Source organism: Lepisma saccharinum, chromosome 1 (genome assembly GCF_977018435.1).
Source record: "Lepisma saccharinum chromosome 1, izLepSacc3.1, whole genome shotgun sequence".
Classification (NCBI taxonomy): domain Eukaryota; kingdom Metazoa; phylum Arthropoda; class Insecta; order Zygentoma; family Lepismatidae; genus Lepisma; species Lepisma saccharinum.
In genome coordinates, this window is record NC_139229.1 from 30619728 (window position 1) to 30646823 (window position 27096).

Consider the following 27096-nt stretch of genomic DNA (forward strand, 5'->3'; position numbering starts at 1 on the left):
TTTTAGTTAACAGTCACATACTATACTGCTGGACAAAAAAAACCGGACACTTGCATTTTTTGTGATAACGCAATGGGTCGATAAAAGCTCTGGTACAAGGGCTAACTAAATGTTGCAGAAACTGAATTAAGTACGAATGCATAAACAAAGTCCGAGCCTATGAATGGTGCATATGGTACTACATGATCTGCCGAACATTCTGTAATATACCTGCGAGCTGTTATTGCAATTCAGATGTCAAATATTAAAGTGTCCGGTTTTCATTGTCCAGCAGTATATAATTTAGAAGGTGAATCAATTCCTCATTACGGTGGAGGCACATAGTGGTTCGGATCCCACTTTAAACTGTAGGTCCAGTCCCGATTAGCCTTATTGTGCATAAAATGGACTTAAAACACCAACTCAACAACAACAACAATTCCTCATTAAGTATTTGCTATTGTGTATCACTTTTGGTTTACAGTATAGGCAGGACATGTCTATTCAATTTATTCACTTACCATATAAAATCAATATTAGTTAGTAAATATTCCAATAATATATAATAATATATATACACTATGTTGCCATTCATCACCGGACACCTTATACCAGTACATTAATCTGGTCGCAGCACCACATCAGTATCGTGTAGGGCCACCTTTTGCTGCAATGACGGTCGCAACCCTTCGAAGAAGACTTTCCACCAATTTGCGATACGTGTCAACGGGAATCTTGCCCCATTCCTCCTGCAAAGTGGCAAACAGCTCAGTGGTGTTTTTTTGGCGGCATGGCCTGGCTCTCAAATGGTGCTCCAACTCGTCCCAAAGGTGTTCAATGTGGTTGATATCTGGACTTTGGGCTGGCCAATCAAGTTTTTGTACACCCATGTCCTCGAACCATGTGTTGATAATGCCTGCCGTATGAAATGGAGCATTGTCGTGCTGAAACAGGTATGGGCCAATACCGAATTGTTCCCACAATGTCGGTAGCACAGAATTGTCCAGAACTTTTTGGTACGCATCGGCATTCATGTTTCCCTGAACTAAAACAAGAGGACCAAGAGCGTACCACGAAAAGCAGGACCACACCATGATGCCACCTCCACTGAATTTCACTGTGGGTATGATACAGTCCTGTAAACAGCGTTCACCGGGCATACGCCACACCTACACACATCCATCGGACCGCCACATCTAGTAGCGCGATTCATCACTCCATAGGATGGAATTCAATTGTTCGAGAGTCCAATGGCGGCGTTCCTTGCACCACTGTAACCGACGGGTCACATTGCGGGCTGTGACATGTGGCTTGTGAACTGCTGCGCGACCATGAAAACCAAGTGCGACGATCTCCCGGTGGACAGTACGATCACTTGCAGCACTACTGGAAGCCGATCAAAACTCCTGTGCCACCATCTGTAACGACACCTTCCGGTTTGACTTCACCACACGTTTCAAGCATCGATGGTCACAATCTGTTAATATTTTTGGTTTACTGAGTCTGTGTCAGCATGTCATGACCCTCTCTCACTTCCACTTCATGATAACATCACTCACTGTTGACCGGGGTATCTGAAATTTGTTGGAAATCTCATGGGTCGAATGCCCAAACCTGTGGGCTCCAATGATCATCTCTCTTTCCACCTCACTCGTTTCGCGTAGTCTGGCTGTATTGACTGCTGTAGCTGGTATGAGTGTATTCTCAACCAGCAACGCCTTTTACTTGTATAGGTTGTATTGACGTGTACAGACAATCCCAAGCACTTTTTGAGGGGTGTCCGGTGACGAATGGCAACATAGTGTATATGATGTGTTGCCCCAACAAGGATTTTCAATTTTTTTCTTGTGTTTCAGGTTCTGTAGCCACAAGATTCCATATTACTAAATACCCGACACTGAAGGTCATACGGAATGGCCAGCCAGCAAAGAGAGAATACAGAGGTCAGAGGTCAACAGATGCTTTTGTACAGTTTATTAGGAAACAGATGATTGACCCCATAAAGGAGTTCAACACTCTTAAAGATTTAGAAGACCTGGATGTAAGTGAAGGCCTCTTTTGTTGGTTGCATATTTTGGGCTATATTTGTCACAAGGCTATGGGTAAAGTAAATAGATATGATGTCCTAACCACCCAAAGGAATCCTATTCATTTGGAAGTTTGTGATTCAAATTTGTTGTACACTTTAAACATGCACAACATTGCATAAGCTGCCATGGATATTCCATACTCAAATCTGCTGAGTAATGCAGTGTAAGTTACACATTAATCTTTTGTTGATTGTGTTTGTAACATTATATCAGTAATTATATTGATAATACATTACTTTTAAAAATAGTGATTGCTACTTGTATTTGTTTCCTTACTTCGAAAGTGAAGCATTGATTCCACAGAACATTAGTCTTAATTTGTCATAAATAAAAATGACAGTTTTACTTTCCTCAGAAACCATTTGCATCGTGATCAACAATGATGTAAATGTACACAGTGCCTACTGACTGGGAATTCTGTGTGATTTTATTTTTTCACAACTATGAATAAATTATTATATTTGGTTCAAAATGCATGTCTGCACATCTTGAAGGTTCTCTTATTATTTGCTGTCATCGGTATCTTCATTAAAGGTTTATGTTATTACAATCAAATATCATCGTGGAATGGTCACTTTATTTGACACTACAAAATGAAACAATGCTATTTACTTTTTCCTTGAACGATATATTATTTCTTGGCTGGAACAACTGCAGTTCTATTGCCTGCAAACCCTTTTAGGATGGCTGGGAAAGCAGTTGTCCCAGTAACATGCAACATCATTTAACACATTATTTCTTAAGTCAAGATTTTCCAGTCCCCTTTTTTTATTATAGCTATACATGTGAAGGTATAACATGCTCGAATATCAAAAACAATTCACTTCGTGCTATTCTTTACAGGCAGTTTTATAAAAAGTTAATTTTTATTAATGTTTTTATCTTTATGCAAACTTGTTCTATACTTGTGTCCGTGGTGAATAACACTAGTTACCCTGCATGTTCCCAACTAAAGTAGCTAAGCATTTATATAGGAGGGTTTGGGTATAAGTCATGGCCACAATCCCTCCTGCCCTCCCCCAAGAATGTAGGCGTGGCATGAAAATTTTAAATATACATATGATAGGGGAAACTGTGAACTTTGGAATACGAAGAATGCAGATCATGTGCACCAGGTGTAGAATAGGGAAGAGACATCCATACATGACAGTGTCATGCTGCATGTGAGTATTAGTCAGAAAAGATACATTACAATAACAAAAGATGTGCATCAATGAGGGAGGCACCAAATAGCATCCACATCATCATGTATCCTTACATTCGCAGGTCATATTGACCATTGCTGGTCGCTGGTTGCTCCACGTCCTCACTGAAATGCTGTTGCCCACCTTGCGGTAGGGCACTATTCACCACAGCTTTAGCTCCCTGTGGTATTCTCTGGGCCTTTCTTCCCTGAAGAACGGCTATTTTTTATATGTGAACAATGGGCACGTCTATTCAACACTGTGGTTGACTCACCACTGAATTACCACCACTCTGTGCAATAACCATATATCACACTGCCATCTAGTGATGTGTCCATGTACTAATTGTGTCACATTCTCCTGGGCCTTGTGATCATATTGTGTTACTATCATGTATACTTGAGAAAAAAATTAGTTGCCATGACTTAAGGCCCCAACCCTTGCATAAATTCTTTAATACTGAGACATGAGTGAAGTGCATGTATATATGTATTTATATAATATGTGTGTGGGGGGGGGTATATATGTATAAGTGAAATTGCTGATGTTTTTATTGTGTGTTATTTCAGGACAAGAAAAGAACTATAATTGGTTATTTTGAGAAAAAGGACGTTCCAGAATATTCCAATTTCAGGAGAGTTGCTACAAATTTGAAAGACGATTGTCAATTCCATGTAGGATTTGGGTGAGTAATGCACTTCATCTGGTAGCACCTCACCAAGCTGAGAATCTGTTCTGACCTAGATTAAAGCTCGCGTGATGAAAGAACCTACCCAGACTTTTCGTCTCTAGATGCAGGAGTCTCAAATTGCAAAAAGCAGTGTTTGCACATGCCTGAATTTTTGTCGAGTCATGAATGACTCCTTATGCTGCCAACATTGGGTTGATGTGACCTTCCCTGCCTTCCGACACAAAAGACAAAAGTGGAATTCCAACTTGTTTCTTTCATTGTGCAGGCTTTAGGGGGAAGATGAAATCATGATATTATATATTGTAGATAATACTAACTGTTGAAGTTGAAATAAGTGCCATAGAGAGTTTCTTCATTGTACAATTTGTTAACCATTTATGTGTATTTTATGCAGATATATGTTGATTGGGGCTGGATCTACAAACTAAACAGGGTGTCCAACAGACAAGAAAGTCATGAAAAAGTAAAGAAATCAACAAGTAAGTCAAGATGTCCAAAACAAGTCAAGAAATTATACTTGTGGTCAAGAATTTTTGCTACCAAAATGGCCGATTGATTGATTTAGTTTATTTTATTTCACTTTCTGCCCCTTTTGGCTAATTGTGTAGATGAGGATGAATGGTGGTAAAATAAGATGGATGAAGGGACAATCACAAATATACATGGGTGAATCAAAAAGTAAGTTACGCCTTCCTGTAAAAAACAAACAAAACACATTACAAAGAAAAAAAAATAACTTTTTTTGATTTCTTGTGTGTAAAAATTCCGTCCAATTTCTTTGAACCACTTTGAGTCTACTTCCTGCACTTCCTCATCTGGTGCGAAATGCTGACTCCCCTAGGTCTTGTTTGAGAGGACCGAAAAGGTGGTTGTCACAGGCTGCCAAATCGGGGCTATAGCGAGGGTGAGACCACACTTCCCACTTCAATTTCTGCAGTAAATCCTGTGTGACACCAGCTGTATGGGGGGTAGCTTTGTCGTGAAGAAGAACAACCCCCTCACTCAATCTTCCGGGCCATCTTTAATGGCTTTTCTCAGCTTCTTTAAAGCCTCACAGTATGTTGCGGCATTGAGTGTTGTTCCTCGGGACACAAACTCACTGTAAACAATGCCTTCGGAATCAAAGAAGATCGTCCACATGACCTTTCGAATCATTAAACAGGTTTTGGCTTTTCTTGGTTGTGGCAAATCCTTGTCTCCATTCCATGGATGCCCTCATTGTCTTGGGAGTGTATTGGTGCACCCAGGTGCTCCTGTGATGATTTTACTCAGAAACTGCGAACCATCCCTGGAATAACGCCGTGGATTTTTGTGCCCGTCGGTTAACAAGCGCGGCACCCAGCGAGAGCACAATTTACAATAACCCATCTGATCACGAATCAGCATAGATTCTTTACCATAGGATATGTTCAGTTCACTAGCAATATCTTTAATTTTCACGTGACAGTTAGCAACAATGATTACACTCACACACTCCTCGTTGTCGATAGTGTTCACAGTTGCAGGCCGCCAGACATGCTGTTCGTCATTCACATTCGATCTTCCCTCTTCGAACATATGGCACCATTTTGCGACCATGGGGTGTGACATCGCATTCTCACCATACACCTTGACAATTTGGTGATGGATTTCACTCTGATTATGCCTTTGTGCCCACAAAAATTGGACGACGGAGTGCACCTCAATGTTGGACGCCACCTCAATACAACTCGCCATACTCACACTGTGACTACTCACACGGCTGCTTCTGGTGTGTGAAGAAAACATTCCAGACAGTGTTGCCACCAAGTGTGATACTTTATCTCTCTTAGTATAGGAACACGGGTTGGGTGTAACTTACTTTTTGATTCACCCTAGTATAACGGCGACAACACAAGATTATACTGGCAGAGCCCAGATGCCAGAGCCTCACTAGTCTGCCAAATGCAGTCCAGGATGCATAACTAGATAAAGGAAGTCTAATTCTGTTAAATACATCTTAACTGACCTTTTGGTAGGGGGTTTTCATTAAATAAATATTTATTTTCCCTGAGATCTGTGGGCAAAGGCCCGATTGTCAAAATTTTCCCCGACCAAATGTTAGCACACGGTAGCAATTGACTTGCTATTTCTTGAAAACTGTACACTATATTTCAGTTCTGTCGCTTTTGTTCATTACAAAATACATGGTTAATCATCGTTTAATTTGTCGCCTTCAAACTGCCCCATCAGATGCAACACACATATGCCAATGAATAACCCAGTCTTCAAAACACTTTTCAAATGCAGAAGACTGTATCGCCCTGAGTTCCTTCTGTGTATTTCCGTTAATGGATTCAATTGATTCAAAATGCCTTCCCCGAATTGGTAACTTGAGTCTCATAAAGAGAAAAAAATCAAGAATGGTTTTTCCCCATAACTCTTGTCTTTTCCGTCGAACATTCTCACGCAGGCACCTCATAACGGTCACATAAAACTCTTTATTCACAGTTTGTCCCACTGGAAGGAATTCTGAGTGCACAACACCATGAGAATCAAAGAAAACAACGAGCATGACCTTAATTTTTGAGCGACTCTGGGGTGGTTTTTTGTGTTTTGGTTCATTTTCGAAGCGGCATTTCGGAGATTGTTGACCTGTTTGCATGTCATACTCATACACCCATGTCTCATCACCAGTTATAATGCGTTTCATGAAGGTTGAAGTCACCAGAAGCTTGCGAAATCATGTCTTCAGCAACATCCCTGGGATGTGCTTTTTGCAGGAAATTCAGCTCCTTTGGAACAAGTCTTGCTGCGACGCGTTTCATACCTAACATATCAGTCAAATGTTGTGAACGGACATGTGTGATATGCCAAGCTCACGAGCCACCTCTCTCACACTCACGCGCTGGTTGTCAAGCACCATTGTCCTGATTTTCCCGACGTTTTCGTCAGTGTTGACATGGAAGGTCGACCAGAATGGGGCAAATCAGCAACAACTTCTCTGCCTTCTTTGAAAGTCTTGTACCATGCATACGCTTGTGTTTTCGACAGACATGAATCACCAAAGGCCTTTTGTAGCATTTTCAACGATTCAGCACACGACAGTCCATTGGCAACACAAAATTTCAAACAAATTCTTTGCTTGATATTTGTCTCCATTTTGCAAATCGCAGGACACTCGTCAACACAACTAACGTAAACATCTGCAGTGCACAAACTGATGGATAGATTACTCTCCCCCCCTGCGTGGTCATTCAGTACAGTACTCCCATCCTAAGGACAAAATGAATTCTTGATACCTCCAATGTGGGACTTTTACCAGCCAAATTCTGGGTACTTTTTTTACTGAAGGTATACTGGAATTTCGAAACAATACATCCATTGTTACTATTATTAACATGCCCTGTTTGAAAAGCCCTTTGTTTCCCTTTTGTTACTATGGGATAAATTGAAGATAAAAAAGGCTGTATCTCCTCAACCACTGCATCTTTTTGACAATTTAAATTCTGAATGTAAGAATGAGTAAAAAGCAACATTTTAAGTAATATGTTACAATTAAGGGTCCAGGGGAAAACCGGCGGCAAAGGCCAAATTTTTTCGTATTATGCAAAACTTCCAAAATCCGTAATTTCTGGTTGTTTTTTTTTTTTTTTTTTTTCAAAGTTGCGACACGTGCTTTACATATGCTCATAGAGTGGTCTTTCGTCGTGCTTCACTTTAAATTTGATCCATCCAGCATCCATAGGGTCGATTCTAGAACTGAAATTCTGGATATTGTCCCAAAGCTTGCAACACTGCCGCTTTATTTAATGTTATTGTTTTTTCTCAAGAAGTATCAGTCAACGAAACTTTGCATGGCAGTAGAAATGTACCACCGCTACATACTAGATTTTTTCTTCCACACTTCCAAAATCCGTAATTTCTGGTTGTTTTTTTTTTTTTTGTTTTTTTTCAAAGTTGCGACACGTGCTTTACATATGCTCATAGAGTGGTCTTTCGTCGTGCTTCACTTTAAATTTGATCCATCCAGCATCCATAGGGTCGATTCTAGAACTGAAATTCTGGATATTGTCCCAAAGCTTGCAACACTGCCGCTTTATTTAATGTTATTGTTTTTTCTCAAGAAGTATCAGTCAACGAAACTTTGCATGGCACTAGAAATGTACCACCGCTACATACTAGATTTTTTTCGTTCACTTCAGTCTATTGAGCGTGGACAGAATGCCAATTTTTTTTAAAGAAATTAAACTTTCTTCTTCTTCATTAACACTAATTTGGGAAGCACAATGTATAAAATTTACCTCTGCTAAAACCCTGTCTTTAAGAAAGAAATCAACAAATTTCATCTGTCTAGGACAATTAGTCTTCGAGTTATGAGATTTTTCTACTTCGCGGCAAGTTTGAAATTTGTACGCTTGAAAATGCACCAGCCTGAACGAGAAGATAGGCATGTGAGAGGTCAGGTGGCTAAAGGTTAAACAAAATTGAAAGCACATACTATGTTGAGCATGGACATGTAAATCCTAAGATCTGAAAAATTGATACTTGTAGTTTATGTAAGTACACTCCTCACAATAACTTTGGAATATTGTTATATTAGTAGAGGCATGCATATTTCGTTTTTGACGAAAACACGAAATGTGAAATAACACATTGTAATGTTAATTTTTCATGTTTCTGAAAGGTGTGAGGTCCATTTTCCTACCCTGTTTTGTCATGAAATAGTGCAAAATAGACTTAAACACGAAATTTAGAGTTAATTTACCAATGCGACACTTTCTGAAGTCAGAATAATCCTGTGAGTTATGCAATTCACAGAAAATTGGTTAATTCTGCTGTAAATATTTGAGAAGCAAAAATGTACCTCTTTATACAGGAATAAACTTAATACTCTGGTAACTACATAAATGTGCTATTAGAAGGGATATGTTTAGTTTGTGTAGTAAGTGCAGTTTTTAAATCAAATTTTGGATTATATTCACATTTTTCAAACCAAAATGTCATTTTATATACCGCTATAACAGCAAAATTGTATTTTATTACCGCTGTTGAACTCGAAATTGACTTGGTTTTTGTACAGAAATTTAGCTTTTCTATTTAACAGAAATATGTGCCTCTTATATATTAGGCATTAGGTGATAGGCACAGCGTTCGAATGCAACAACACATGATATCTGTGTCTGCAGAATGTTTTGTTTTTGCCGACATGCCACCGTGCCTATAACCTATTGCCTAAGATAACAATATTACAAACGTTTTCTGAGGAGTATTACAATTTTGTTCTTGTGATCCCCAATTTATTAATTTGCTTTACATGCATAAGGTATGATTATATATTTGTAAAATTAAAGGTTTTCTGTTTTTTAATTCGAAAAATGTTGTGTTGTTATTGTTATTATTTATATTTATTTATTTCAGAGAAGTGACTCAGCAGTTACATCCCCCTGGCCAGCCTATCATAGTCTTCAGGCCAGACAAAGCTAGGTCAAATGAACAGGACGAGACATTCACTGGAGATTTGAGCAGTTACGATCATCTCAACATCTGGGCCTCGGAGAAGTGCGTGCCTCTGGTCCGAGAGATCACATTTGAGAATGCAGAGGAGCTCACGGAAGAAGGATTGCCCTTCCTCATCCTTTTCCATAGTCAAAATGACAATGAAATTGTCAAAAAATTCAATGACTTGGTTGTGAGGGAACTTTTAACTGAAAAACGTAAGTATTTCATAAGATCTAATTAGATATATTATGCAAATTGCTCTAATTGTTAGTTTCTGTGTTAATTTTTTACAATTTTTGTGGAGGAACAATTGAGTTCTTGTGGTAATATAGGAGCTGTTCCAAAATTTAAAATTTTTCTGGGTCAACCTCTGGTAGAGGGTACCTGGTTCAAATCCCAGCCTGGATATGGGTGTTCCTTGTGAATGGACCCCATCACAAAGTGACAGAAAAGTGAAGCAAATTAAACCAAATCAGAGTTTTGTTGGGATGTGGGACAGTAATTTTAAATTGCTGGTAATTTATTAATGTGTAACACTTGCATGTGCCAGTGTGTAACGGTTTAGTACTTAATTGTTCAATCAATTAGTACTGAATATTTGTTGTGTATGTTATGACTATACAGGGTGATTCATATAAAACAGACACAATTCATTATCAATGTATGTGAACAAGTATAAAGCTAGCAACAAGTTACTACATCTGAAATGTAACCTAAATGTGGGAGTTTAATAACCTTTACATTTCATGCTGAAAGTGTCCTCCCCCCATCCTGAAGGCACAGCTGAACATGTCGTTCCTTGTTCTTGGTCATTCGTTCAAGTACACTGTTGTCAATGCCTGTGATATCATTTGTAATGCTCTCTTATTCGTCCAATGTCTGAGGGCGTGTAGTGCACACTTTTTTCTCAGGAAGAAGTCTAGGGGGTGTCTAAGTTAAGTAATCTCTGTGGCCATAAGTTTCAGGAAAATATCCGGTCAGACACTTTGGATCGGCACCAATGAGTTATTTGGTGCATGACACTTGGAGCCATCCTATTGAAAATACCCTTGGCACAGCTGTATGTCATGCAATTGCTCTACAAACACCATGAAAATTCGTAGCATGTAGTGCGTTTTTGCAGCGACTGAGACAATATGGCAACCAAAACCACCAAATAGTACACAGCTGCACATTCTTTCGAGAATGTATGAATCTCCCAGATGTCCCACATCATGTGGGACTAAGACTGAGCATTACAATGTATTCCTATTTAAATAAAATGTGAATGAAATGTGTTAGTTTTGTATGAATCACCCTGTATGTTCCAACCATAGAATGGAAAGATAACTAAATTAAAACAAATACTCGACATGCTATCAGGGAAAGCAAACATGATGTGCACAATTAATATTCTTTGCCATGATTGCTTACCCATATCCTTGAGGCATCTTTGCTTCATAGGTGGGGAGGGAGAAAGAGTGAGTGTGTGTGTACACACACTTCGTGAATTAGGTCCGTTTCTCATCAGCCACTGGTGACACAACACAACATGGAGGTTGCCATATCTTGGGCTTTACAAGGACAGTTCTCTCAAATGGAAGTTCACAGAAGCATAATATTGTATTCTGTCTGACAGCATGTCTGGGACTTTTTTTTAATTACAAAGCTGCCTTGAGTGATCTTCAAAAGGTCCACCTGCCTGTTAATCTCTTATTTCATAGGTTGTGAAAGAATGTTCACACCGAATATCAAGTTTACAACAGAAAAAAATGTGTCAGAATATATTGTAGTCAAGTGTTTTGCCTTGATTTTTATTTTAAGAATATGATATTTCAAGTCAAGCATCATATTAAAAACTAAGGAAAACAAAGTCACATGTACCTTGTTTTGTTGGAAAACCATATAGAGGAAACCGATAGGGTGATGAGCAAGAACTAATGATCATGTAGGATGTATTAAGAAAGAAAAATGCCTGCACTAGCAACCCATCTAATCGAGAATTGTCACGAAATGAAGGAAGTGAAAGAAAAATTAATTCCACTTATTCTATTGAAAACAATATGAAGTACTTTTTCATTGTGTGTGTGTGTACAGGGTGGGCTACTCACCTGGAATTCCAGGATTATGCATTCATTATTGACTCCGGGAATTCTGCTTATTTTTCTCCGTAGATGTGAAGAATTGCAAGTTTTATTATTACAAATTCCATTGAATTTATACATATTTATAAATGCCCTAAGGCACGTTTTTGACAGTTTAGCTTTTATTTTTATCGAGGAAGGAAAAGAAATAGCATGGAGAATAAAACGGAATTCTCTCAGTCTGTTTACTTTCTTAATGTCCTTTGCAGAATAATCTATCTGACAGATTGAAGATTATTTCAAGATAAGTTATCTTTAGAGGCATGAATATTAAGTTTTTGACGAAAACACGAAATGTGAAACAACACATTGTAATGTTTCTGAAAGGTGTGAGGTGCATTTTCCCACCCTGTTTTGTCACGAACTAATGCGAAATGAACTCCAAAAGGCGAAATAGTCTCTTAAACACGAAATTTAGCAATTCACTGAAAATTGATTAATTCTGCTGTAAATATTTGAGAAGCAAAAATGGACCCCTTTATACAGGAATAAACTTAATATTCTGGCAACAACATAAATGTGCTATTAGAAGGGATATGTTTATTTTGTGTAATAAGTGCAGTTTTTAAATCAAATTTGGGATTATATTCTCGTTTTTCAAACAAAAATGTCATTTTATATACCGCTTTTTCACCACTATAACAGCAAAATTATTTTTTATTTACCAAAAATATGTGTCTCTAGTTCTCTTGAAGTTGATTATGTAAATTTGAGTTTCAAATTCTTATACAATTAACAATTTTTCATAGATTAGTATATTCCGTAACATTTGTGACTTGTGCTTGTAGATGTATTTCGAGTCTGTGTATGTGAAATGAAAAATGTAAACTCTGCACCTTAAATATTTTAAATATATATACTGTTAATTGAACTGAATTAGAATTGTTGGATACATTGGAATCACACAGACCTTTTATATTGTTAATATATTTGTGTGTGGGTGGGGGTGAGAGGCAGTAATACGTAAGATTGAAATAGAGAAAACATCTGCTTGTAACCTTGCATTTTTGGAAAGTTCACCTTGAAAACTGGGAATTATACTTGACTTTTATCATCTCCTCGAGTACCCTCCCTGGTGTATTGCTTGCATTCTAGAATTATTTATCTTGTCGTTTTCCTCACAAGCACAAAAACACAAATTTCATTCTCAGTTTGAAATGAAACTAAGAATAAATGTCTGATGAAGGGAGTGTGTGTTCTGCTGAAACGTCATATAAAAAATTGTGTTTTTTGTGGTTGTGAGCACTGTAAACTACAAGTGAAGTAAAGTTAAGGATGCTTTAGACAGTGGTAGGCCACGATTACGAAATAACATCTTTGATAAAGACCATCTGATGATTGCTGCAGGAAACGGCTGACCATTCCTCTGACATGTTCATGCAATTAATTTTTATACATTTTAACCTTTTCTTCCATGCCTTTTTTCATCCCCGAAAAAGAATCAAGGTTGAACTGAAATATCCCAATTCCAAGAATGCAAGATAGATGTTGTGATTTTGTGTCAGTCTTTTAATTTGCTTTTCAATTAATTTTTTTTTTCTTTTTCAGAGAATGTAAATTTCCTCACCGCAGACGGTGAGAAGTTTGCTCATCCTTTACATCATCTTGGGAAAACTCAGAAAGATTTACCCGTGATTGCGATCGATAGCTTCAGGCACATGTACCTCTACCCAGACATTAAAGAAATGGAGGTTCCCGGAAAGCTCAAACAGTTCCTGCAGGATTTGTACTCTGGGAAGCTCCACAGGGAGTTCCACTACGGTCCGGATCCCGTTACGGATCCACCGAAACAGCTCGAACACCAATCAGGTGATCAAGTTGGGTCAACGCAAGAGGCAAGAAAGGTTCAGACGACACCACCCGAATCAACATTTAAAAAACTTGCGCCATCGAAAAACAGATATACATTACTGAAAGATGAACTATAATGACAATTGAGCAAATTGTTTAGTTGAATTGGAAAACTTTGTAAAGCTTTAACTAGGATTTGTTTGATGGATGAATCATTTGTACAAACAAGAGAATGGTGTAGATGTCAGTGTTGGGTGCAGATATACAGCGTGTGCATTTTACATAATTGACTGATCTGCTTACATTTGCAGCAGACATTTTCTAGCTGTAAATGTGAAATTTTACAGACAAGTCGCAGGATGGACATAATTTTTTTGTGGTGGTGGGTAGGGTACCTCTGATTTCAAAATGGGAGACATATTTGCATCGAGCATAATTATCGTTTGTGCTTGTATCGCGTACTGGAAGAGATGGGCAAATGTATAAGTAGACCATGGAATGGTACTTTGGTAATGCAATTTTCATATTGGAGTGCATGGTCAGAGCGATCACTATCTCTGTCATCAGATGCTATTTCTGTATCTGCTTTGAGTAATTTTGTATTGTCCAGAAAATACAGTTCATACATATTCACTGTTTGGCAGATATTACTGTAGTCAAGTTGCAAGACATTCTTTTGTCACATGCGTAAAAACTAGTATATTTCCATGAGGTAGGTTAAATTTTAAGGATAACACGAGTTGTCTACGCATTTGCAGGTATAGTTGCTTTTTTTTTTCTGATGGTGGAAACAGTTTCTGCATGCCTACAGGTGACAAGGTGGTATTTCTTTTTCTTTATTTGTCTTTCTGTGCAAAAGCTATAAATACCTTAACAACATTTGGAACGAATTCTTTCTAATCCTAACAGTATAGAAGCATGTTATTTGGATTATACCATTCAACATAATGTATGACGAATGTGCTTATTGTGCACTAACTTGAGCTTATTGCAGAACAGTGCTGATTCATTGTAGGAACTTAAAATATTATGTACGAGAACCTTTTATGAAAGAAATTAAATAAAAGGTCCGTCATAAGGTACAGGGAAAGACTCCATTTGCTTATTAGCATATATTTTTTTAACAAGCTACATTGGAACATGCTTGATTTCTCCTCAGTACATATGTAAGAGAAATGTATTATTTAATGTGTCGTGAAGTTGTTTCGGTAATTTAAGTAATCTCCCCTTTTTTTCTTTTGTATGTAATATTTGAGTTTGTAGATATCGAATAACATTGCTCCAAAAACCATGTTTCACCATGCACCTTGTCCATACTTACAGATTTGCATTTCCACTTAATCACTTACATGTTTGCCTTACAACTGTTTATGCTTTGGTTTCTTGAGAATGAACCATGCATAATTTCCAATCTTCAGTTTTTGAAGTGAATATTTTACCATTAATATGATGAAGAGAGTAATGCATGTTTTCCTGTATAGATTTTTCTTTTTTGCGTCATGTGGTTATTACGTTAGTTGTGCTCTTTTGTTATGAATGTCACTAAGCTTCAGTTTCCATAACATTCCAATGAAAAATATTGTGCAACGAGTTTCATTGCTTAACTGCATGCTTGCACTGAGAATCTTGTCTTTTGTTGTGCATGATAAACCTCTAACTGAAATTGTGTTTATATTTTACAGTTGCACACTAAGTTGTAAAAAAAACGAAAGGTTGTGTTAAATATATATAATATACACTGTAAAAATCATGAGCATCCTAAAGAAAGTATTAATTTACACTATTATTATTAACATGCACACCAATCATCTATTGTGAAAGATAGAAGACATTTTCTGTCACTTCTTGTCAATTCAGCAATTATTATAATTGAATATTAGTCCTACATTATGGTTATATTGTGATGTACACATTTTGTATGTCTAAGTAGTCTCTACGAAGACTAATAAGCAATATCAGACTGTGCTTGGAACTGTTTCACAAGATACAGTTGTTACCATTTTACTGTGTACAGAATAGCAAAAATTTATTGTGCAATTTTGTGGAAAATTTCCCCTCCTATGTACAGCAATTTTTGTTGAATGGTTAAGCTACACTTAATATGTACGCGATATGCACAAATCCAAAAGTTTGATATTCGACAAATTGATTTTGTTGGTTGTAGAAATTTTAAATTTAGAAATTCCACTTACAACATGCACTCCGTGTGGTAATATTCGCTGGATAACTTTATGAAATATGGACATTGTGCTTTCTTGGGGAATGAAGATTGAAAATCATTTGCACTCTGTTGTGAATTTGACACTTGCCGGTTAAAGCGGTGGCAGTTTGTCTAATCTTGCAAGTACACTTTCTTTGGAGAAACTGCCAGAATTTTGTGATATAAATGAGTGTTTGTGAATGATATAACAATGTTGTTGTGTGGAAATGGTTTGGTAATTTTACCATGTGATTTTTTCCTCCACAATCAGTTGTCTGAATTTAGATAAGCGATGATTTAAGCTACTAATTGGAATTTAAATTTTTTCCCATTGTTGATTTGATTGTTTGGAAAGTTTTATCTTCTTAGCAAATTTTCGTGATTTGAGTCCTTTCGCATAAGTTATATTGATATGATAGAATTTCTTTGCAATGATGATACAATTTGTAAAATAAGGGAAACAAAATGTGATCCTGATATGAATAAATTATTTATGTTAAATATTGTTTTTATTTTCATTGTTAAACCTGATTGGTATTCATGCATTGTTGCTGTCAAATATTCAGTGACATTTCCTTGTGCTGAATGTGGCAGATAACCAGTGTACATCCCAAAATATACAAAGGCTCTGAGTTCAAGTCCTGACCTATTGATGCATATTCCTTGCAGTCTCTCTGCATCTAATCATCTCAACACAATTAACCTAGAGAGCTAGAAAATAAAAAAAATCATAAGAACCACAAAATTTAACTTTCAAAAAAAAAGTTCACATATAATTATAATTATTAAAACTTTATTTGTAATTAATTACATTGCTATAGTACAACACATTAAGTATATCTTCAATAAAAGATCACTCAAGTAACTATACAACATTACAGCAATAGCTCATTGTTACAAAATATGATGATGTGATATTTTAACACAATACTATAAGAAAGACAATTGTGTCTGCTTCACATACCAGTATGTAAAATTGCCTTTGGCACTAAAATCTCTAGTTGACAATATTCAAATAAAAATCTGGTCAAATGCCTCTGTAACTATAAGATAAGAGAGTTGTAAATAAAGTAGTGGCAACACTGTCAGGAAAAGGTGATAACACCATATATGTGCTATCAGGCAGTGAGCAATGTGAGCTTGGGCTCATGTTGATGTGTGAAGTGCCAAAACTGGTCGATGCAGCGAGTGCTTTTGTACATGTACGAGGTTGAAATTAACACCATTTTGTTTACTGCCCTAAAACATGTTTAGAAAGGTAGAACAGTGATTGGGGATCAAAATGCAGTTTGCCCATAGCAAAAATGCACGAGAATGTGACCAAGACTTGCATGAAGGCCTGTAGCAACAATGCCTAGCCGTATCTAATGGTTACACACTGGTGACTATCGGGAACCCAGCAAGATGCAATTTTCCTCATGTTGAGGTTCTTCTCACTGCTACATCGCAACCTCCTGAAGAAATGCACTTACCCATTATGCAACAATCAGAATGTGTTCTACCACTGTAAATATGTTTTATGGCAGTAAACAAAATGGTGTTATTTCAACCTCGTATATGTACAACACCACTCGCTGCACCGACCACTTTTGGCACTCCACACATCAACATGAACCCAAGCTCACATTGCTCACTGCCTGATAGCACATATACGGTGTTCATCACCTATTCCTGACAGTTGTTGCCACTACTTTATTTACAGCCCACGTATGAAAGATAGCTTTCACAAAAAATTTGAGAGATATACCGTATTTGCCGGCGTAGAAGACTCAATTTTTTTCCTTTTAAAATAGGCCTGGAAAACGGAGTGCATCTTATATGTCGATACTCAGGTTACACCATCAGCAAGAAAAGAAGAGTCCTAGCATTTCATAAGTTTGTGAATGGGTCAAAGCTTTATGGGATGCTGTGAAAACTAAGACTGTGGTTAATGCATTTAAGAAGTGTGGCATTAGTAATGCACTGGATGGTACAGAGGACAATTTGTTGTATGAGTACTCAGATTCTGATTTAGAAGCGATGTCAAGTGACTCTTCATTTAGCTCTGGAGATGAATGTCTCCAGAATGTTGGATGAATGTCTCGGTTTTGACGAAGACGATTAAAATGTTTTCTTTCCAGTTAGATTAGGTAAGTTATTTGTTGAAAGTAGACCTACATATTACTTTAAATTTGAAATACTGTAAATTAATTATAATAATCAGTGATAAAGCTTTTTCCCCAAAAAATTTGTACAAAAAAGGAGGTGTTTCTTTTACACCGGTAAATACGGTATATATTTTTGAAAATTGTTTGAACTTTGAATCTCATAAAAATGTTCAAAACATATTTCAAAGGAAGTAAGTTTTAAACCAATTGTATTGCAAAATATGTTTAATATTTGGTTTAGCCATTACTATTTGTTATAAAGGTTTTATTAAGTATTATTACAAATGAATTGAATGTAACATAATTTGACAGTAATATTACAACCTTCTTGAATTTGTCAATACTTTGATGTGAACATATTTTAATTCTGGATGTGAGAATTATGCTTGTTAATGATTTTTGTTCCTGTAACAAGTAATTTATCCTATTTTGTAGAGTCTACTTTCATTTATTTCTGTTTCATTGTACGACACAATTGAATAGAAATTCTCAACAGACGTCTATAATTACTGGAAAAACATCAATTCTAAATATATTTTAAAAATAATTCAACACAATACCAACATGAAAATGTTCTAACACAGTCTTAGACAATTTTGCTCTAGCCTCATTTTTGAACTTTCAACTTAGATCATAGATAAAACTAGTAAATAACATAGCCTATGCCGTTCATAACTGATTTCTTCTCCATGTATACACATATATTTGTACACAATAACTTAGATACTAATATGAAATCTACTTTAACGTTTTGGAAATATGTTTTTCCTATGATAGTAAAGCACTATTGATAAAATCTTAACAACAAGATATCTAGGAATAGATTTTCTAGACATGTAAATAAAATCTACATAGTAATAATGCACATTGTAGGTAAGCATGGTGTTTTAACACAGTTCATCAAGTGCTTTTGTGCATTGATTACTGCACTTTTACAACATACAAATTAGAAATAAAAGTGATGTGATTGGAAACACATATCGATATGTAGTAATGTTTTTATTTTAATAGTAAACAATTAACTTCTGTGGAGACAGGGGTATAGATTGTCAATGATTTAAAGATTTGGTACTTTTTCAGGAAATAGTTTGATTTGTACATACACATCTTCAGTGGTAGATTTAATAGTTATCGGCGAAAAATATCACTACCTTATGTATGTAAACTTTTTTTTCTACTGACATTTGGCACTAGAGCGGGTGCAGAGTAAAATGTTTAGAAATTAGATATTTTACCATTGTGCAGAATTTTAAAGTTTGAATAGGTTTGAATGAATGAAATTCAGTGCAGAAAAAAGCAAGGTGTTAATAACAACAAGAAACAGAGCCAGAAATGAACCAAGAATAAAGATGGATACAGAAGAGTTGAGGATAGTGGGGAGCTTCAAATATCTAGGAAGCATAATTGAGAGAAGTGGAAGAATAGATGAGGAGGTGAACAGAAGAGGACAAATAGGTGGTGGACTATATCAAAGCGTTCGAAGATTAATATGAAACCGGGACTTACCTATGAAATGCAAGAAGGTAATATATAACTCATACTATGTGCCAATAATTACATATGGAGCAGAGACTTGGACAATGACAGAGAGAGACAAAAGGAAGATGCAGGCAGTGGAGATGAAATTTTTAAGGAGTATATTGAGGAAGACTAGAAGGGATAGAAGGAATGAGGAGATCCGACAGACAGTGGATGTGGTGAAACTTCAGGACAGGATAGATCAGGCACAGATGAGATGGTTTGGACACATGAAGAGCTTACAATGCACAAGGAGTGGGAATAAGACCAAGGATGAGACCAAGTTGTCAGTGGAATGAGCGGAGAGTGTTAGGAGAAGATAACGAGATTGGAATACCATGAAAAGAAAGGAGTGGTGGAAGACCAGGAAAACATCTAGAGTCTTGACTTCTATGCCGACCCAGCCAGAGACAGGAAATGGCAAAGGTTTAAGTTTTTCTTGCCATGTTGCATGTAACATAAAGCATGGAGGGATACATTGTCTAGCATTGTCAACATAATTTCACCTTGTATTGGAGGAACATCTAGAAAATAACATGCACACAATATCTGTTAAGCCAGATTTATGTTTCATTTATATGTTACTTGACCATATATGTGGTGTGTAGATATGCAAGTATGATTCAGTTCCAACATAAAAATAAACCTATTTCTTCACAGCAGTAGAGTTTATGTAGATTATCCTACAGCATGAGCCAGACAAGTAGAAGCTCAACCCAATGAGAGAGATGTCAACTGTCCAGTTAATTAAACTACATCTGTAAAAATTTTAATATAAAAAGATTTACAGCAGCCCCCATATATTGAATATTATCTGCATATAATAGCAAACAGCATATATCAATCATTTTTCATTTTTTTACGTAAATTTAATAAAGTTTAATTATAAGGTATACACAGTAAAACATTTTTTATACAGGGTTATTCAAAAAGAAGGAGCAGATTTCAAAATGGTCTTTTCAACAAACAATACACAACAGAAACATAATCCGCACATCATTGGATAGATCAAGGTTTAATGTTTTGTTGTACAACAATTGGTTTCGTTCATGCACTAACGAAGACTTTTTTATTTTCTCGTGGGTAAATGACGATGCCACAGGAGACAACGTTTTGTGTGCTAAAATTTGCGGTGTGAATCCATTGTGCAAGTACATGAATTCCGCCATAGATTCAACAAACAGCCACCTCGTTATAAGCAAATTTCATTATACTTGGAACCTTCCTCTATCCAATGATGTGCAGATATCCTGTCCTGTGTGGTTTGTTGGAAATAACATTTTGAAATTTGCTCCTTCTTTTTTACTAACCCTGTATATACTTCTTGTCAATATCACTGTTTCTGCAATTTTAGGCAAATTTCGGGTTATTTTCACAACATTGTAATAATATGGCAATATATGTGGACAGCAAGAACTGGGATAACCGAGTATGCATTTACATGAATGAATACCATATCATATCTCTCGTAACTAAATTATTCATTTAATATTTGCAAGGCAACTTGCACATAGTGATGTGTGCACAATAGTAAATCCACCACAGAATTGATGTTTGCTAGAAAAAGAGCTCTTATATTTTGTTGGCTTAGAACAGTGTGTGGTGTTCTACTGTGACAACAACTTACACAGTGTAAATGTGCAGGTATGTTAACATACTAATTTATTTTTAAAAAAAATTCAGAACCTGAAATCAAGACATTTTGTCTTCTTCAACACCACAACAGTTAATTTTTTTCACAAACAAAAATCTACCAACATTAAAACTGGATTCAATGCAAAAGTATGCATATTTATGGACCACGATTATTAAAGTAAAGATGTTCATCAAAGACAACTAGAAATCACTATATGATTGGATCAACATACACGCAGGAACTAATTGAACATGGCGTAATTATGAAACTAATTACATGATCATAAAGTGTCCCTTGATGCAGTATTATACTATATACTCGTTTCTTGTAACGTCCATAGTATACATAATAAAAAGTGTACTTTATTTGAAATGCACACTGAATCTTAAAAGTTCACCTGGCTAAAGGAAACCAAGGACCAATTTAAGTTGATTTTTTTTTCTTTTACTCCAAGGTTCTCGGCGAGTAGAACAATCTCCAACAGAGTATGTAGAAAGGTAAAAACATTGAGAGCGATGATGTTACGATGGTAGTTGCTGCATTTTTGTTACAGCCATATTCTTGGCAACATGAAACGCAAGAAAATTCCTTCTTGTCCATATCGCAATTATCCATTCCAAGTCCTTTGTTTGCCATATCGTCATTGAAGCTGCAAGGCCTCAGTCCGCACTCCCTCTTGATCCTGAATCCATCTTGGTCTGGAAGAATATGAATGGTGTTCCAGAATGAGAATTGGATAATACAAGATATATTAGTGACTCAGTTTCATGGGAGTGCTCAGAGGAAAGAAAAAATATTTGGGAAGAGTTTTGACAGGATCATAACTAGGGCCTGGATAGTTATCCCAAGTATATATAATAAAGGGGGGAACCCCCTGAAAATGCACGCTTCCACTCGCATACTTTTGGGGGTATGCACTTTATGCCCTGGTGCCTTTATATATAAATTTCAGTTTGCTCAAAATTTACTGGTTCCCCCGTTTATTTTATGTTTCACTTTGTTTATGTTATTACGTTTGTTACAATGAGTATAAAGTATAAACATAAATAGGTTAATATATGTGAGTACCAAGACTTATCCTGGTAGCCAGAATAGATCTTGTTTACAAAACCTATCTATTACATATTTGGAGTTTCTTAGGTTGGCATGTTGGGATTTTTCCGAGTAGTGTATCTATGTTAATATTTTACCATATGATTGTTATATATTTACAGGTAAATCTCATGGTTTGGTTTCAATTATACAGCGTGTCCACAAAAACACTCCTCGATTTTATTTGGTTATAAAATGAAAACTTTTTGCAATATGTTTGTAAGTATGGTGTCAGAAGGTGTAGTAACTCAAAATATTTTTGTTTATTCCCTACAGGTGGTGAAATTGACCCATTTTTCCGCTAGAGGGCAGTAAATTCAAGATGGCGCTTTCAAAACAGCAACGAAGTTGGTGTGTGTTAGAATTACACACAACAAAGAGTGTCGTGTCTGTTCAACGTTCATTCAGGCGTAAATTTGGTGTGGAACCACCTTCGAACAAGTCCATTTTGAAGTGGTACAAGGATTTTGTCGAAGAAGGGTGCATCTGTGACAAGCGGAAAGGGCACTCTGGCCGACCGACAGTTCCACAGCAAGTTGTTGAGAGTGTGAGGGAAACCTTTGTTCGGACCCCCAAAAAGTCAGTGCGCAGAGCGAGTATTGAATTACAAATCCTAAAAAGTTACGAAAACGCTTGCACTTTCAGCCATATAAACTGCAACTGGTGCAGAAGTTAAAACCTGAAGACCATCCAAAGCGACAGCAGTTCTGTTCGGATCTCCAGCAGTTAATGGAAAATGATGACAATCTTCTGTCGAAGATCATTTTCAGTGATGAAGCAACCTTCCACCTGCATGGTAAGGTAAACAAACACAATGTGCGGATATGGGGATTGGAGAATCCCCACACCACACTGGAGATACAACGTGATTCTCCTAAGTGTAATGTGTTTTGTGCCATATCTGAACAGAGAGTTTATGGTCCTTTTTTCTTTGAAGGCGAAACTATGTCCGGCGACAGTTACTTGGATGTGTTACAAAACTGGTTGATGCCTCAACTTACTGAGGTAGGTGACTACCTTTTCCAACAAGATGGGGCACCACCGCACTGGCATCGTAACGTCCGTAACTTTCTCAATGAGGTCCTGCCAAACAGATGGATAGGTCGTGCTGGACGCCATGATCAGGTGTTTCTTCCCTGGCCTCCTAGGTCACCGGACCTTAGTGTTTGCAATTTTTTCTTGTGGGGGTATATCAAAGACATAGTGTTCGTACCTCCCCTACCTGCATCCATTGAAATTCTGCAGGACAGAATCACAGAAGCTGTAAACACAATCACGCCCGATATGCTTTCCAGAGTCTGGAATGAGCTCGATTATCGCCTAGATGTTTGCCGTGTGACAGGTGGGGCACACATTGAGTGTCTGTAATGAAATTCAATCACATGAAACTTTATGAGTTTTTACACGTTTACCCAAAAAATGAACACAATATTCCTCAAAGTTTTCATTTTATAACCAAATAAAATCGAGGAGTGTTTTTGTGGACACGCTGTATATCTTACAGTTTAGGCATGTATTATAAATTATTTTATAATAATGAAAAGGAAGAAAAATATTTAATCTCTTAATTGTATTTACTGCTAGTTAATTCATATTAAATAGAGAAGTGAATTAAAATTAAAATTTTAAATGTATATTAATAGGATCTACATAGACACACATACTTATATACAAGAACTGTAACAAAGTCTTATGTGATTGTTACGAGATGGTACTGAAAGTATATTAGAATTTTGCTCACCGCTGATGCCCAGTCACCTAGTTCTTACTGGAAGTCCATCAGTACGGTGGTTAATTCCCGTAAATTTCAGGATGGTAGAAGTTCCTCCCAGAGTGCATCGAGAATTATGTTTAGACTTGAGGTCCCTTAAGGTCTTAATTTTAGGAATTAATGCTTCTCCATGTTATTTGATTTATAAGTGTCAGTGTGACCATTTTAAAGTTATCCCATGTAACCACAACCATTGGTCCAACTGCAGTTTATACATGGGAAAGGTTGGGTTTACGTTGGTTGGAAAATTGAAGTTAGTCTTACGTTGGGCCAATGGTTGTTGCCAACGTTTGCCCAACCATGGAAAAGTGAGTCAAAATCAGTTTTTAAAAACTACTTTCTTGTGTTAAGACAACTGTCAAAAGTTTGCTGTAAATTCTAGAGTGTAAAATAAGTGACATGTAACAGTGTTACTTTTTTAATATTTCAGTCACAGCACATACTGGAAATATAATATTTTTTAAAATGAAAACGGAAGCTATTCTTAACTTGCAGTCACCCACCAGACCTTTGTCAGCCACCATGGATGAAAGATGTGTTGGGAATTGCTGATTGTTTGTTTGTTTAGCTGTAGCAGAACAAGCACATTCTTACAGGTATTATTGGGAAGGTGGTTAAACAATGTTATGTGGTGCAGACTAAACTCCCATGAAAGGTGCAAACTGTAGAAAGTTTTTGTTGCTACCACTTAAGGTATCTTGAAAACAATAATACCATATGAATGAGAAACTGCTGTGTCCATTTCATTGTTCTCATTTCTCTCTCAAAGAGAGTAGTCCTTGAGTTTTCCCACAAGGACAAATTAAATTATGTACATTAAACCTTCCCCTTTCAATAAAATCGACTGTGGTTGGTTTAACAATTTACAACAACTCTATGTGATGTCATATTTGGGCAGCCAATAATAGTATCCTACCAGTAACCGACAAACCTGTATGTATCCGCCTTGTTCAGCAGGAATTATGGGTAACAATCTGTAGCCTATTATAAAAATTTTCCAAGTTCAGACATGTCGGGAGAGATTTCAGCAGCATGGTGTGTTGCAAAATTTTTGTGTGAGAATTATTATTAAGATTAGTAAAAGCAAATACCACTATTACATTGGAGAACAGCAGGAAAGCATTAATAGACTTTTATATGGTATGACGATGCTAACTACCTCTAGATATTGTAAGTAGGAGAAATGTACAGTCACTGGGAATAAAAATGGGACACCTAGATCCTGAAATACCTGCTTCCCTACATGGAGTTGTGTGTGTTGCCTAACTCGGCGGCGATAGCCGAACTTCCAATTAAAAATTTGCCATTAAAGTTGGCTTATCGCCGTTGGATATTTGGCAACACACACACAACGCATTGCAGGAAGCTGGTATTTCAGGATCTATGTCTCATTTTAATTGCTGGTGACTGTACATTTTGATGCACAAATATTGCTTTGCAATTTGTTCATGGCTATGTTCATTTATTGTTACCTTGAACCCCCACACGTTTTTAAGGAATATATTTTTATATATAAGGGGTTCCGGGTTCGATACCCGGTGGAGGCACAGTGGCTCAGATCCCACTTTAAACTTTAGGTCCAGTTCCAATTAGCCTTTCTGTGCATAAAGTGGACTTCAAACAACAATCAATTAATCAATTCAATTCATGATTTTTATACATGCTGGAGTAGCAGCTTGTTTGAAGTTTAATTTCAAATTAATCGTAAAAGCAATATTCATTCCTATTATAAAATGATTCGAGAGTCTATATTTTACAGGTTCTTTTGGTCCCAACACTACAAATGACTATCATATGTTAACCTATTTAAGAAGATTCTACGTATGTAGCGTGCAGTATTAGATGTCTTTCGTTTGCTCCAGAACATGCTCATGGCTTAGCGTTTACGCTGTAGCCTTGTAATCAAAGGATCAGGGTTCGATCCCTCATCGACCCACATGTATATTGTATGGATTGTACCGTAAATCGTAAAGCTGGTCCCGATTAACCTGTCTGAGTATGAAGTGAACTGAAATAAACATTTTTTCCACAATATGCTACACTTAATAAAGAGTAGCGTATTAGTTGACACAAAAACGGTGACAATGCCAAATCGTGATGGCAGGGTGAGGGATAACCTCTTCTAGTTTCTGCATCTCCTCCCTGGTTGCTAATATTTGACTCTGGGGGTGGGGGTGGGATAAATATACTTATATAATATCCAGATGTTTCAAGAGTAGATACTGGGATCCTCCGCCCACCGATTGGGAAATTTTGAAATACCACTCTCTTTAAGGGGTATGTTGAGATAAACGATAAAACGATACGTCTTTTTTTAATATCTTTTCACTTTTCCAATGCTCAATATTTTTTTCAATAAAGTAGGCCCTTTACACCGCCGGGCGGGTTTGCCGAATGTAACCCCTGATTTGCCGAGGCTTTTCCGCGCGATTATTAAATTTTTATACTTATTTCGGAAAAACGTTATAACTCGTAGACTATTGGACCAATCTGCTTCGGGTAAGTTTTGTTTTGAAGCTAATACACCAGGGCATGCAACTGTGTACAATTCAAAACGCCAAAGTGAAAAAGACGGCGTGGGGTGAGCCGTGCCCCCAAATTTCCATGAAAAAAGAATAAAAATCTGGACTTCGCCCCATCTTTCCCCACTCCTATGGATAAAGGACGCAAACTTTAGCCTTCTTTTCATAGTATGGACCTTTCGTAATGAAATGAAAGTTGTTTCGTGTTCCTAGCTGGCACACAAAGTGCAATATGAGCCAATATGTTGAAGTCTGCATTTTTACAAAAAAAAAATGCTAATGTGCATAGTGGTAAAGAAATTATTATAACTCGTAGACTATTGGACCAATCTGCTTCGAGTAAGTTTTGCTTTGAAGCTAAGACACCAGGGCATGCAACTGTGTACAATTCAGAACGCTAAAGTGAAAAAGACGGGGTGGGGTAGACCGTACCCCCAAAAAAAATCCATGAAAAAATAATAAAAATCTGGACTTCCTCTTACACGAAAATGAAACTGCCCGGAGATAAAATTCTAATAAAATATATCTTCCACTGACACGAAACTGAAACTGCCCAGAGAAAACTGAACTGCTCACTACTGAGTTCGTTTCTGAAGTGACCGTCTCTGCGACTTGTCCCCGCGCTAAAACAAATGAAGGGAGGAAAGATGGCGGGGGGGTGAAAAGCAAGTTCAACGCACGATGCAGGGAAAAGTGCTCCAACCTTGACGAAGGCTTTTCCCAGAAAGCCTTTTAGTGTTTCCACCACAATATAAAAGTATCAAGGTGCAAATAGCATTAGAATTTTACCTAATTCTTCTTGTCACCTTACGGTGACAACGGCAGACAAAACCCTCATTTTGCGTGTCACCGTGAGGTCCCACTGGCGAATTAAAGGTGTAGGTAGGCTCTT

The 27096-nt window shown here is 36.9% G+C and overlaps 2 protein-coding genes across 2 annotated transcripts in view; one reads left to right on the forward strand and one right to left on the reverse strand.

Moving 5' to 3' along the window:
* ERp44 (Endoplasmic reticulum protein 44) overlaps nucleotides 1-16019 on the forward strand; it is a 65303-nt gene extending 49284 nt beyond the window's left edge. Inside the window, exons 4-7 of the mRNA XM_083130373.1 lie at nucleotides 1836-2020; nucleotides 3823-3938; nucleotides 9324-9619; nucleotides 13076-16019. Coding sequence (XP_082986499.1) covers nucleotides 1836-2020; nucleotides 3823-3938; nucleotides 9324-9619; nucleotides 13076-13455 — 977 coding nt within the window. The 3' untranslated portion in view covers nucleotides 13456-16019. The remainder of the gene's footprint in view (nucleotides 1-1835; nucleotides 2021-3822; nucleotides 3939-9323; nucleotides 9620-13075) is intronic.
* A 304-nt stretch (nucleotides 16020-16323) lies between these two features.
* Nucleotides 16324-27096, reverse strand: part of LOC145994277 (uncharacterized) — a 57370-nt gene continuing 46597 nt past the window's right edge. The window contains exon 3 of the mRNA XM_083130384.1: nucleotides 16324-21517. Within this exon, the coding sequence (XP_082986510.1) occupies nucleotides 21264-21517 (254 nt within the window). The 3' untranslated portion in view covers nucleotides 16324-21263. The remainder of the gene's footprint in view (nucleotides 21518-27096) is intronic.